Here is a 14,724-nt window from a genome sequence, read left to right on the forward strand (position 1 = left end):
CAATATGCAATGGAGATTAGTGAAAGACAACATTGAAAAGGTACAAAAGATATTCGTATGACACTCTACATTGCAGTTGAGATTTAACCATTCCATAATGATGCTCCTCAAAATGAGAGGATATGCTTGGAAGTAGAGGTTATAACAAGTCCACAAGCATGTGACCAAGGTAAAGGACATGGAGGCACATCTCCTAGCAGCATAACATGGGAATGGTAGTAACAAAATGCAAAAGATGAATAAAAGCAACATAGTCTCTTCTATTTGGGAACATGGTACGCAAAGATAGTTCAATAAATAGAACATAGCAACATTTCCTGAATTATCATTATGACGCACTCACGAGTAACAAGTACAACCAAATGGAACAAGGACAAGACTAGGAATATTCCATACTACTTACACTTGCATAAACCCAACACTTAACAACTAAACTATGCACCCAATGACAACATATGCTCACCCTTACACCACTCAAAGGGCTAGGCTAAAGCAAACCAAATATGTACACTCTGACCTAAATAAGAGATGGAGCACAAGAAGTCAAGCACACCTCCACCTCTTTGCACTTGACCCTCTTTTGGGTTGCATGTGTAATAGATAGTCATGGACGATAAAATGTGTTCTCGTCTAGTCTAGTCATGCTTATGTCCTCTCAACATCTTTCATTATCTTGTCATTGAAAGGCTAAGCCTTTAAATGAGTGTTGCTCCAAATTGAAATTATTAGAACAAGATTAAAAGCACGGTACCAAAGATTTGGCTAATTCTTTGAAAAAATCCATTGAGATCAAAGAAACCAACCATATGCTTCAATGCGTAAAATAGGAATACATAGCTTTCATTTTCACTTGCATAATTACATGTGCCGATAGAAAAAATTATAAATACACATCTATAGAACAAGAACCCATGTTCTCTCAAGGAAAATCGAGCATTTACATTTGACGTGCACCTCCAATATGTTTTGATGTGTTGATGAATTTAGTTAATTCATGGTTAAGACTTCACTCGGGTTTAGATGGATGTGACGGTGATGATAATGTATGAATATTGAGAATTTGCCCCTTCATCAAGATGTAAGTAAAATCACTCACATATTAGATGGTGAACTGGATTTAGATTCTTTCATTGGTTTCCTCGAAGTTGCGACATCAGTGATATGTACATATACAAAATCATTCCTTTAATAGCAAAGTGTTTGACCTTTGTGAATCCAATCAACAAAGCTTTTGGAAAAGACCCCAAGAGAAGCAGCACCGCCTCGAAATTGAGTGACGCCACTCCCGACATCATGTTCCTGTAAGAAGTCAAATGTATCCATGTCCTCAGACCTCCCGATTCGGTTACGACTCCAATCCGTGGTGTTAGCCAACAATGCATTTGTCAGGTCCTAAAGTGAACATATGTATGTTGCATCAGTGACCTTGCCAGAAAAACTAAACACATTTTATCATGATACTGCAACCCAGTACTTTCCATTGCATCTTTTGTAATCTATGTATTTACATAATAATATAATGCAATGCCTGTCATAGAGTGCATACATTACAAAATGCACCATGACCAACTTAATATACCTGATAATATTCATTGGTTTCATTCACTTCTGATTCATGAATTGTACAAGGAAGAAGATATCCGCTATTTTGCATGTTTTCAGCATCGGTAACAGTTACAGAATGCCTACCATCACCATCATCATAGTTGGTTTAAGAAAAAGTTTTAACGTGTTGAGCCATATAATTAAAAACTTTTGAAACTCCTTTTGAAATATGAAATATGAAATTCCATAACTCCTTTTGAAACTCACCTTTCCTGTGCATCCTCTTCGCATGAGTTACCAGACGAAGATAGCCAATCGGTTTCAGCACAATCACCAAGGCATCGAATATCTGAAGTTTTGTTACCATGTTGTATGAAAGGGTATCCATCTTCGTTCCTATACAGATCACACCCATCATTACCAAAAGGTCAATAGTATAATCAAACTTCCGTCTAAATTTGTCAGAATAACTTAGAATTAACTCTTTTATATTTTTATTCTAAAGCATCTTGACATTTGGAGGTTATATCTACCCTTCAAAATTTACAGGTGCTTTTTCAAATATTGATGTGCAAATGATACTAAAATGTGGGTGCTTCCAAATACTACCTCCTGAGTCGTAGGACAACACTCAATGTTCATAAGTGATGGCTTGGGGCAACTTATTACAATACAGATTCAAATACAAGAAATATAAACAAAATTAAACAAAATTATACCTCGTTTCCACATAGTCTTCATACACTTCTACAAAGTCCTTTTTCATTTCTCCTTCATTTGTTGTTGTTGCTGCTTGTCTTACCAACCCATGTCGTGTTGTTGGCTTATTCACATTAGTATCATTTACTTGTGTTCTTTCAGTAAGCATTATTGCCTTGCCATTCTCGTCAATCATGTTCCCAACAGACATTGACCTTTTAATGGAGAACCTGTAAGAAGAAGTTAAGAGAACAAATTAGTCCTTTGTTATTAAATTATGGATGTAGAAAACATTTAGACAAAATGGAATCTTTTAATGTTCAAAATGCACAGTTAATTAGCTTTATGCAATCCAAATTGCCATACTGATGTAATTCGCCTTAAAACTATGTAATATACTTAAAGTACAATGATGCTTAGAAATGGATGATTATCTTTGTAAAGCTCAAGTTATTAATAGGATTAACTTCTGTATGTGTATTTCTCACACCTTAAACCATTCAGGTCATCATCTGTGCATCGCCCAACTTGCAAATGATTATCTGATCCTTGCTTGCACAGCTGCTCATGTTTTCCAATTCTTGGACAGAAATTTCCCAAAAATCTGCATTCACAAAGGTTCCATTTGAGCCTATATGGAGTGAATAATCAAAGAATGTTGGTTCTGAAAAACCAAGAAGATCATTAATAATGGACAATAAACTAAGAAAAGCAAAGACATTAACAACTGACAATGACAATGCAAAACAAAAATATTAAAAAATTGACAATAATTAAGAAAAATATGTAACAGAGGTATATACAAATGTGCTCACAAATGCCACATAAGGTCAAGGATATGACACACACATACACATATAGTTAGAACTATCCCATGCTTACGACTTTAAACAAAATCTTTGCTTATGCAATTATTTCTTCTATTACTCCTAGAGTATTATAAGAAATAACATCAAAATCAAGACTTTGGGAGTCTTTGGCTCAAGATATTATTATAATCGAGATTTTGGGTGTCTTTGGCTCAAGATATTATTATAATGTCCTGTCTATGGGAGCATAAAAGAAAATGAGGAGAAACAAGCGATAATGGAGCTCCTATCATCAATCATTTTCCAAAACAATACAAGTACACACATGTTAATTGCATCTTGCTTTCCCCCATCTAAGTAAGCATTATTATAATGTCTTCGTATAGATCTGAAGAATTCCAAAGATTGAATGGTCGCGTTCCATTTCCCTTGTCGTTGCGAGAAAACCTGTAAGTTTAATTTTTTAAAAGCTAATGTCAGTTCCAAATTTTCTTTTACTACAAACTGAGACTTGCATCCTTAGAATCATGCATCGATTCAGCATATATACAATGTATGTATATATATACACCTCTACAATTGTAATGCATGGAAGGAATGCATTTTAAATTATATCTAGCAGGATGTGAATGAATATACACAAATATAGTCAAATACATAAATTTAACAGTCACTTCTAAGCTTTAAATGGAACAATAAAACTAGCAATATGTAGAAGGATTATATTCCAAGTGCTATCTGTCTGGCAAGGTGTGAACACATATGCGTATACACCTATACAAGATTAAATATTGAGGTAGCTCAAACTCATGTTATATATATTATGCATGATATGGCTCATCCTATATACTTTGAACAATTATGGAGACAATTTCCCCTAGTAGCCTCTACGTTCTAAATATAACACAAGCTTAAATATTGAGGTAGCTAAAGTTCATGTTATATATATACTATGCATCACATGGCTCACCCTATATACATTGAATAATTACAGAGACAGTTTGCAGTAGCCATTCAAAACAAAAACCAATCACAAGCATCTGGACATCTAACCTTGTTATGGGCAGCTGAGCCACCATACTGGATTGCTAACACGTCTCCCATATTTTCATACATTTCCATTAATGTAATTGCCAAGGTGCTATGAGATCCAACACGTGGAATGTCACATAAACCAAGTGCACACATTTGGTGGCCCAATGCTGCCAGACCAAATGCATATTGAGCCACATTCGTCCGATCAAGACAATCGATGCAATTAGACCTCAAAACCCCCTGCTGGAATGTTGGTCCACTATACTGATGATTGTTTGGCTGTTGCCCAATTTTCTCTGGTTCACAATGGATTTCTATGTTCCTACAAGAAATATTTCTTCCATCATTAGTTTCTACTACAAGTAAAAAGAAAGAAGATCAGACTAATCTATCTATATTCATCAACCTAAAACCAAAGGGAGATTTATGAAAATATACCCCAAGACAACCAATGTCACGAGCATACCTACTTTGTAACATTAATGGTGTGGGATTCATGGTTCGCACCATTTGGTTTCCCACTGTAATAAAGTCCAGTTTCCTCTAACGCATCAAGTGCAATTGTGTTGAGGACTTCCAGCACATTAACAGATTTCCTGCATTAGTTAATATAAGGTTAACACCTTGGAATGAAATTTGATCATGAAAGTCATAGGCTATAGCCAAAGAAAGCATACCTCCTTGCAAACATATGGAAATCCCACTGTACAAACTTGATGCGTGAGGCCTTTGGTAGTGTATGGTTGAGATAAGCAACAGAATTTGCAAATTCCCGGCAGAGGATTGTCTCCCGAGGTCTTTTCTCCACTGTCTGAATAAAAAGGACAAGAAAACTAGTATAAGGCACAAAAAACTAGTATAGTCATCAATGCACCTCCAATCATCTTGACATTCATCAGATGAACATATGGAAAACCAACCAAACTTAGTTCAAACAATTGAAGTACTTAAATGACAATATCAAACCTTTCAAACATAAAATAGGAATGACGATCACACAGCCTGTCCTAAAACATTGCATTTCCAACCAAAAATTGACAATAAGATTTAAATCATTATTACATATTGCTATACACAATAAAGTCAATTTAAGTTCATGGTTTTCAAACAATCATTTTCAATGATTTAAGCCATTTTCTTTGAAAATAAATCATAATTTAAAACTACGGCATTTACAACAAATTTTGCGTTGATATTTTTATTGGCTAAAATGGATGCATAAAGCAATTATCATTAACATCTGTTATGTTACCTTAACAAGATTCAAAACAATGATAGGGTTCCCATATCGGGCTGCAAGATTTTCAAAGTGTATTCTGGTCGCACAATAGGATTGATCATTCTTGTATACTGAGAAGAGGAAACAAGCATTTGCCTTATAAATTGATAAAGAAAATTGATGCAAATGCATAGAAATAAATGCAATCATCAATACTTACAAACTATAGCTGGTTTTGGACTGAAAATAGATGTTTCTTGGGACCAAAATAGAGGAATTGATCCTCGATGCTGAACTATGGAGCTGACCTGCCCCAGTTTTCCAGAAGGTTCTTCGTCATGGACTAATTGTTCTGTCTCTACATCATTCGCAACTTGACCCTCTTCATTAACACCCCTTCTGAGATACCTAAAAAGAACATCAATTCTACCATTTAGACTTAAACAATAGGTCAATTTAATAAACAGAAAGGTATATTACATAAGCACTATACATTTTTCTCTTTTAAGTAAAAAGAAATGAACAATTTTTGACAATGAGAATTTCACACCTTGTACCAGCAAAATGCCTGGAACGCCTTGCAATGAGCGTCAATGCGAAATTGGCAGTTTCGAAACTCAGTTTCACCTGGCAGAAGAATAGATCATCGACATCTTTAGTATGTAAAACAAGTTTGCTTAATATATACATGTGTGTATATGAGTGTGTGTGTGTGTGTGTATGTGTATGCATAAAGGAAACTTTGAAATATTACCTGTTTAAAAAACCCGTGAACAAGAGCTACTGTCCAAAGCGAGCTTTTGACTTGGCATTGGATTTCCCGTGTCAGGAAACTGTTCCAAACAAACATATCCTCATAGGGCATCCTCTCTAAGCAACTGGATGTTGCATTCTTTTGCAAACTCCACATAATTCGGTAAGTGTAGCTGTAGAAGAAGTCCTTAGTGAGATCAATCGAGGTAAACAGTTGTTTGTACCTGCCATTCATAAAGAAAACAATTACTTAGGTTATCATTCTTGCCTGATGAATAAACTAACAAAAAGATTGTGAATTTGACTATAATGCACAGAAAAGAAACATTTACCTGTTTTCGGCCTTTATCCTTGAAAGGTCAGTGAGAACTGAAGGATGAGGCACTGTGAGCAAGATGCTCTCACCGATGCCATAAATGGCATGGCCATGGATGTTACCAATGAATCTCCTTTTGGTGATAAGAATCATGTAATAAGGATCCAAAAATCTGATGAACCCTGTACAAAAAAAACGTCAAAGAATTCTAGTGAGAAAAATGGATTCCATCTAGTCAGACAACTAGATTTTACTAGTTCTTATCGTGGATTTTAAGCAGAAAAAGTTTACACACATACCCACAATTCCATATGCTTTGGTTACGAAGTTAACACCCCCACAGGATCTGTTTCCCTCAGCTAATCTCCTCAGAAGGTCATCACAGTCTTGTTGAGTGTAGATTGCCGGGTCTTCATATATGCTAAGCATACTGGGTTCAGTTCTATCAATCTTGAGAACTCTCCATCTGGCTCTGCTTTTATCTCTGCCCACAAGATAGAACCTCTGCAGAAGCAAATTCAAAGAGGGAGAGAGATGAAAATATCATTAACAGATTCATCATATATTGAGGATCTAAAATGCATATCTTTTGCCAGCATGCAATAGAGTAAGAACAAGTGGAGTAATGATGGATGATGAAGGATGATTAACTGATTCATCATACATTCGAAATTAGGTTTTTGCTTGAGCAACCAATTTTACTAAAATCTCTTTGCATATTTTAATAATGAGACGATGAAGGATCATTAACAGATTCATCATATCTGCAAAATTATGTTTTCTTGAGAACCCAAATGCATGACTTATCAGACTACAATCAGATGAAAGGTCACTAACTGATTCCATTTATTCGAATTTAGGTTTTTGCAATCCAGGTTCGTATTACAGTAAGCAGGAAATGAAGACAGAGGTAAGGCCTGAGCAAAATTAGGACTTTTTTGCTCAAGGAGTCAAATGCGTATGTTTTGTTCCAGGTTATTGTGCGATGCAAGATGAAGGTCATTCATCTGTTTCATAAATTCAACCAATACAAAGAAATATAAAGGGAATATTTGTGCAAATTTAGGGTTTAGTTTGCAAACCCAAAATGTGATATAACAAATATATTATATTTCGAGATAAAAGGACAGACACAAGATGAAACCCCCTAATTGAACTGTTCATGGTTTCAATAAGAAAAAATAAAGAACACAGAATAAGTCAATGTTTGGGTGCAAACATGGGGTTTTTTCTTTAGGATCCAGAATGCATATCGAGTTACCTCATGAATTCAATCAGAGTAAGTGAAGCACACGGAAAGATGAAACCTCCGTGCAATTTTAGGATTTTCCTTGAGTATCCAAAATGCACATCCAATTGATCAATGACGCCAATTATAGCACAGAGGCAATGTATGCGCAAAAAATATTAGGACTTTTCTTGAGGGCCTAGATGATATTTGTGGAAAGTTAAGGTTTTTGCTTGAGGACGCGAATGATGTTTGAGAAAAAATTAGTGTTTCTTCTGTTTTTTATATATAAGAAAGGAGCAATCAATTAGGAGACTAACCGCCTGAGTCTCATAAACAGCAAACTTCTCCAAGTAATAACTGTTAGGCTGGAGGTCTCCATCACTCTCCACCAAAGATGTCTTGTTGATGAAGCATTTACTCATGACGACGGAAGAATATGAAGAAAGAAGTAGATGTCGACGAAGATGAAGTTGGAGATATGAATGAAAAGCCGAAGAATCAATCAACAAATGAATGAAATGAATGCAGAGGAAGAAGAAGATTAAGCAGAGGCGTGGTTTAATCTTCTAGAGGATGCTGATGCTTCTTCTAATGGTGATGAACACGATGTGATTATCATTGTACAGAGCGTCCTCCAGCGAAGAAGAGCCAGATGAGGAGGAGGAAGAGATCACAATTGTGTTTCCTGCACATGAGATCGTCGTCCAGCAATGGCTATAGTGATGGCCGTATAATCAGGGATAGTGAGGCTGTTAATGAAATTATTACTTACGAAGATTGAGGAAGAAGAAGAAGAAGAGGTATAATACATATTCACTGCTTCGGGAAGCTGAAGAAGAAGCACGGAGGTTCACATCATACATGGCATCTGTGAAGGAGAAGAAGAAGAAGAAGAAGAAGAGGGAGGAGAGAAGAGGAAATAAGAAAGGAAGAAAGCGGAGTGAAAGAAAAGGAGAAGAAGAAGCGAAGCTCTTGGATATGGCAATGGCTTCTTTCTTCAGATCTGTAGAAGAAGAAGAAGAAGAAGAAGAAGAAGAGGAAGGCGCTCTCTCTATGACTCCTCTCTTTCCTTGTTTTCGAAATTGTCGTCTTTCATTTTTCTCCGTCGTCTCTTTCTGCCGTCCGTTCATCACATGCCGCCCACAGACAGAGACAGAGACAGAGACAGAGACGGGAGAGACAGCGAAGAGCTCTAGAGAGGGAGGGGTATCTTCCGTAAATATAGAAAACTCAGAAAACCCTCCAAAAATCGAAGGGCGGGGTAGGAGGAGGGTACTTGCCTTAATTTCTCTCCTTCCTTTTTTCCTTCTCTCCTTTTATGTATTTTCCTGCTTTCTGCTTTCTGCTTTTCTGCTTTTCTGTCTTTTCCTTTCCTTTTTTCCTCTTTCCTTTTTCCTTCTTTCCTTTTTTTAGTGCCCCACCCCCCCCCTTCTTTTATTTATATAATTCCTCTATTATTCACAATTATTTCCTTTATTTCGCTTTTTCATCGTTTTCTCTTCTATTACTTCTTCGTTTTTTGGTTTTTTGAAGATGTGTGTTATTATTATTTAACCCCCCCACGTTCGTTACATATTTGTTGTTCATTTAATTTAATTTTAAGTAACTATTCATTCATTCGCCTCTCTATCTGTCTCTTTGGTTTGAGTTTTGTTGTTGCTATAGATTAACTCGTTTTCGAAATCATACGGAAGCCACGATGATAAGTAACCATGAACACCGACACACAACAGAAGCTCAAGCGGAACATTGACACACAAACACACACGCATGCTCTCTCCTATACACAGAACTCGGTGCCTAAATGGCGAGACGTTGATTTCCTCCAACCATTTGAACCTTCTCTCTTACCAATGCAGATTTTACACTAGCATCACAAAACATCGGGTTTGGCATTTATAAACATAGTTGTCATGTAGGATTCTTGGAGTGGAGCCTACTATTGGTCAAGCAAATCAGACAAAGAACTCGCAAATAGCCATGGATTATAGAAGTAGCACATGATGGTTGTTGGGTTATAAAAAAGAACGAATATGCATTATAAATACAATTTGTGTTTGATGGATCTGGTAGGGGTTTTAGAAGATGATTTGATTGTTGGTTGAGTGAAATGAATGAAGAGTGAGAAAACATACATGCGATAACCAAGGGCTACAATTTTGAGATAGGCATTGGGTTCAGAGATATATCCCATGTATTGACAATAACGGGTTATAAATATTAAGCCCCGCATGACATGATTGTCACGAGCCTCGTGATCGTCGAGGTGACAATCCTATTGACCTCAATGAAAGTAGAATCTTTCAGAACCTATTAGATCAATGGCCCCTTCAACCAAACTCCCCCTTCTTGGACTGTGTTTTCTGAAGAATGTGCCCAACTTTACACCAAAATGGCGAATTTGTTGGTTGGACTTTCGTGATGATTACTTGTTTTCACCCGTAACCTCTTATCATGTTGAATTTGTTGGCCAAAATTTCTTGATTTGTTTGAAACTAGTTTCTCTCGTCAACATTTTGTGCTCACACCATATAATCAAGTTGTACTTTCCCACCCTTTGTCCTTTCCTTTTCATCCTAGCATTTTGAATCCATATGAATTTCTCATCGATGATATTTAATGGTTTAGATGGTTCTAATGAAGCGTAAGCACCCCAAAAAATTTGGATTTTGCAAGGGCTATGTGGATGTCCGTGCTTCACATTTCTTATGTGCAACCTACCAATTTGAAATCCCATGAAATTCCTACAACTTGTCAATTTCTTGCAAACTTTGCTTTTTTGAGTTCTTGCATTGAGAATAGGAACCTTGGCACGAAAGCAATTTAGTGCATGAGCTTATCTTTACGAATCACATATGAAAAGCACGTGTCACTTAAATGGTAGCATGACAACGGTGTGTGCTTGTTAACTTTGGGCTCTAGACAATGTTGTACTATGTTCATGTGTCGCTATTTAATCAACCTATGATATGTTGTATTGGCATTCATGTGTCTTCTTGAAAATCACATATGCAAGCATGTTTGTGTATCCAACCAAATTTCTTTTTAAAAAAAAATTCTTCAATAGTATTAAGAACGAAACGCCTGAAGGCTACAACTTGAACCTAGCTACCAAGGAGGTTACAACTTTTCTTATACAATGATGTAAAATACTCCTAAGACCCAGTATCGAACTTTGTAAAGGATGTTTACATTCGTTGATATTCAAGAAAGAGTCCATGGAAGTCGATATTGCCATTGAGGCTCTTGAGTTGACATTGTAAACATGGGCACCTTTTTTCATAAGTGAAGAAGCTTTTTCCTTTTCTTGTTCACAGTATTTGGGGAACCCTGCATATTGTCATATTGACCACAGACTACTGCCAGCAAGTTCTCCCATAACTCAAACAGCACATCTAAGAGATGAATGTCTACTGCATCATAAAGTCGGTTACATCAATATTTCCATAATGCCCATAACGTAATTGTGGTCACAGTTTTCCAATTTTGGACAGATTACACCTACTTTCGAGGTTGCTGGAAGGGACTAACTAATATCAGCATTCTATTATGTATTGTCATTGCCTCATACAACATCAAGTTGGAATGTAATACTCCCCACATTGCTGATCCCCATGAGAATAGGCAATCCACATTGATTGTTAGGATTTCTTTGATTGTGAAATGTAACCAAATCTTACTTGCAACACAATGTCACACTAGGACACACATCCTTACTCGTCAAATGGATTTTTCTTATGAACGACATGGAATGATTCGGTTTATACATTTGCTCTCTTGTGAAATTTGCATTTCATGGATTCATGAACAATGTTTATATGTTTCTACTCTTGTGCATGTCCAATGGGCATGCACAACACCAAAATACTTTCTTTTTAACAATGAGAAATTGATTATTCAATATTCTAGAGAAAATTTTGAATGCCAGTTTCCCTCGTTTAATGATATGTTGCTATCTCTTCTTTTGGGCACTATTTGTTTAATGAAAACAAAACTTAGAGTTCCTCTCAATTCTTGATCTTGATTGGCATCGCTTTGTTTTGCTTAGTCGAGATAATGCTATATAATTGGATGCAATCATCCATTATCCCTTTTTTGTTAACACAGGTAAATTTAAACTTTGATGCCACTATTATCGTTCTAGTGAGTTTGCTTAATTGTTTGGTGCATATCTAGACCACCCACAAACTTAAAATTCTTTGATAAATATAGAAACCGTCACTTTTCACACAACACCCCAACTAGACACATATCGCATATTATGAAATATATTTCAAGGATATACCGTAAGTTTTGGTATCTTTAACTGGTGCTTTGATCTCATGATGCCAAGTGCTTTCTACTTTAGATCGTGCATTATATGATTTTTGTTTACAACGTCAAACATTTCATTTTGTCTTATTCCATGACATATTTGCCTATCACCACAAACATCATTGTATTAGTGTCTTCTAATGTCTCAACGTCACCCTTGAATATAGAACCATATATATTATGAGAATGAATCTTCCAAAATTCAAATGGTCATATTTGTCTTCTAGCACATATACATACATACATACACATGGACCTTGAAAACATGTTCCCTTGTTTTACGGCAACACAAAGAGGCTTGTTTTGCATGGAAAATCTCTCTCTCTCTCTCTCTCTTTCTCATGTGTAGCAATCTACAGTCGTACAATGACAAACAATGGAACTAGGCTGTTGAAAGGCAAAATGAGCCATATTCAAAATTGGCATGCAATCACTTTTAAATTGGCCTCTCATATTCAAAATTGGCATGTGAGGATATTGTCATGGATGTAGGATCTATTTTCAATTATTTTACCATGGGTTAGAACTTAGGATGGAGGATATCTAGCTACGAAAAATATGATTGAAATCTCTATCATGATGATTTATCGTCATTTTTCAAAATGCGTTATTGACCTTTCCAAATCAACAAGGACGCCTCCTCTTTTGCCATGATCATGGTTCAAGTCTTTCTTTTGATATCAAAGACTATGGATCAAATATCATGTTTGCCTTAGCTTGTTTCCTCCACATTCATCTATCTTCATTCCCTTGCAAAAAGAGCTCCCATCTCCTTGTGATCTTCCACTCTTATAGTGAGTAAATGAGCTCATTTAAATATTTCTTGGCATGCCTTACATGCATTTCTCTCTACACATCCACCACCACATGAGTTTCAAAGTAAAAACACTTTAATCTTGCTTTTTAATTTGTGTTTCCTACGATAATGTAGCTCAGTAACAATTCAACATATTTACTACATGATTGACATTCTCATTAAAATCCAACAATAAATGACTATCCCCTCTCCATCTCTTTATATAATGCTATACATAAACTTTCGAATAAAACAAGCTTCATAGAGGTGGCTTATAGTGTTTTTTCTAATTGTTGCTCAAAGGGGCTATATACAGTGTGTTTACACTGCTTTATGTGCCCCCAAAGGATTGTCCTTCAAAATATATTTGTATTTGAAAATTGTGGCCCATGCTCATGTAATTTCATTGGTCAAGAAGGAAAACGTTATTATGTGAGCTATAATGTTTACCTACACATGAATTTTTGTAGTACAAGTGGTCTCTCTCTTAAAAACAACGTATTAGAATCATTACTTTTTGGACATTTCATCAGACACAACACACACACACACACACACACACACACACACAACCATAATATTCTCACATGCACACTTCATCGACTTGTTCCTTGTTGGACAAAAGTGAAATTATGCTACTTTGTGAACCTAAGATTATCATTAATTGTTTCGTTAAACGTTCTAAACTTAAGAAAATATTATATTTTATTGATATCCCATCACACAAGTGTTTTTATGTTAATGTAGATATAATTGCATAAACATTACATGGGATGCAACTCGCAAGTATGGTGGATTCTCTTCCGATGAAATGTATTGGACAAAACAAACCAATCATCAACCGAAAGCAATTTGCTCATGTAAATGAAGGTTTATTTCTCCTTAACGATATTGAACATAACAAACAAATTATCTAATGACTACCTTATGTGAATGATCTCTTCGTTATTATGAAGGTTTAGCAACAATCTTCTTACGTGACCCCTGTAAATTCACAAACCTAACTTTTAGTTTGGTAACACGTAAAAACATAACTTCATTTGTTCAATGTCAATGCTATGTAATATTCACAAAGACTCACGGAATTCGAACAATTTGTGATTAGGTATGGTTCTCAACCAATATGGTATCTTCTATTTTCACTCGATTCGATCTTCATGATGATAATGACTAAAATATTGATTTGCCCAAAAAAAATATTCTGGCAAAACCATCTTGGATTTTGACTTCATTTTATGTTTGAATTGCTCAATTACAAGCAACTTTTTCATATATTTAATTGATATGAACTGTGTTGTGTATTTGTTGCAATAAAAATTCCCCTTTTTGAGTTACATCGTAAATGAGATGGAAAGAGTACAAATATTATCAAAAAGCGATGTGTGATGAAACAATCAATTTTAAAATGAAGTTGATGGGAATAGGAAATATACAAGTGGAATTTTTTAAAGAAATGATTAACATAAAATCCAGGATGGCCAAGTTTGAAGAAAGTTAATGTTAGCTCATATTACACGAATAATGAAAGTTGCATCAATCTCATATATACATAAACAAGTGTTGTTTGTTTCTAACTCACATGTTCAAACAAGTTCTATAACTGGTTAAAATGCTACACGATTCGTGGTTAGGGTGTTCAATCTTGGTGGATAAAATCTCGTTTAAGGTAAAATATAATTGCCAAGTTCTATAACCAACTATCAAGGCTCTCCACAATTTGTGGTTAAGGAGTTCAATTTTAGTGGATAAAATCCCATTTAATGTAATATACTTGCCAACACTCACTCACATAAGTTATATTGAGCTTGCTAGCATATTTACGTTGTAAAGGTTAGATGGTAAGGTATGACATGAGGCCCCAACCTATCCACCTCTCTCTCTTATATATGTACATGCCAATTACCTTTTGGCTATTTGGTACGAGGGGAGTTTTGATGTTTTTAAATTAAAACTCACAAAAGTTCTTTACATTTACGAAGCCCCACTCCATTGATACCAAAACGGTAT

General features: G+C 35.6%; 1 protein-coding gene across 1 annotated transcript; it reads right to left on the bottom strand.

Annotated features, from left to right (window-relative positions):
* Positions 1-815: 815 nt before the first annotated feature.
* Positions 816-8,532, bottom strand: LOC147858485 (phosphoinositide phosphatase SAC2-like). The gene is made up of 16 exons (XM_087326771.1): positions 7,925-8,532; positions 6,676-6,880; positions 6,393-6,558; positions 6,062-6,284; positions 5,858-5,934; positions 5,528-5,715; positions 5,341-5,438; positions 4,766-4,899; positions 4,559-4,684; positions 4,107-4,410; positions 3,379-3,500; positions 2,735-2,848; positions 2,265-2,474; positions 1,813-1,941; positions 1,580-1,685; positions 816-1,392 (listed from the first exon to the last, which is right to left on the bottom strand). Exons 1-16 carry the CDS (start codon positions 8,027-8,029, stop codon positions 1,186-1,188), a joined length of 2,514 nt encoding a protein of 837 aa, XP_087182897.1. The 5' UTR covers positions 8,030-8,532; the 3' UTR covers positions 816-1,185.
* Between the last annotated feature and the right edge of the window lie 6,192 nt (positions 8,533-14,724).

This window comes from Azolla caroliniana, unplaced genomic scaffold, assembly GCF_043228905.1.
Source record: "Azolla caroliniana isolate FFs.n. ecotype wild unplaced genomic scaffold, voAzoCaro1.0.p SCAF_11, whole genome shotgun sequence".
NCBI classification, from domain to species: domain Eukaryota; kingdom Viridiplantae; phylum Streptophyta; class Polypodiopsida; order Salviniales; family Salviniaceae; genus Azolla; species Azolla caroliniana.

What these genes read in the sequence shown, in the direction of transcription:
- LOC147858485 (XM_087326771.1), bottom strand. Translation starts at nt 8,029, where the DNA reads ATGAGTAAATGCTTCATCAACAAGACATCTTTGGTGGAGAGTGATGGA. An exon ending in TTCACGGGTTTTTTAAACAG is followed by an intron (nt 5,935 to 6,061) that starts GTAATATTTCAA and finishes TTCTTCTGCCAG; the next exon opens with GTGAAACTGAGTTTCGAAAC. An exon ending in GAAGACTATGTGGAAACGAG is followed by an intron (nt 1,942 to 2,264) that starts GTATAATTTTGT and finishes TGATCTGTATAG; the next exon opens with GAACGAAGATGGATACCCTT.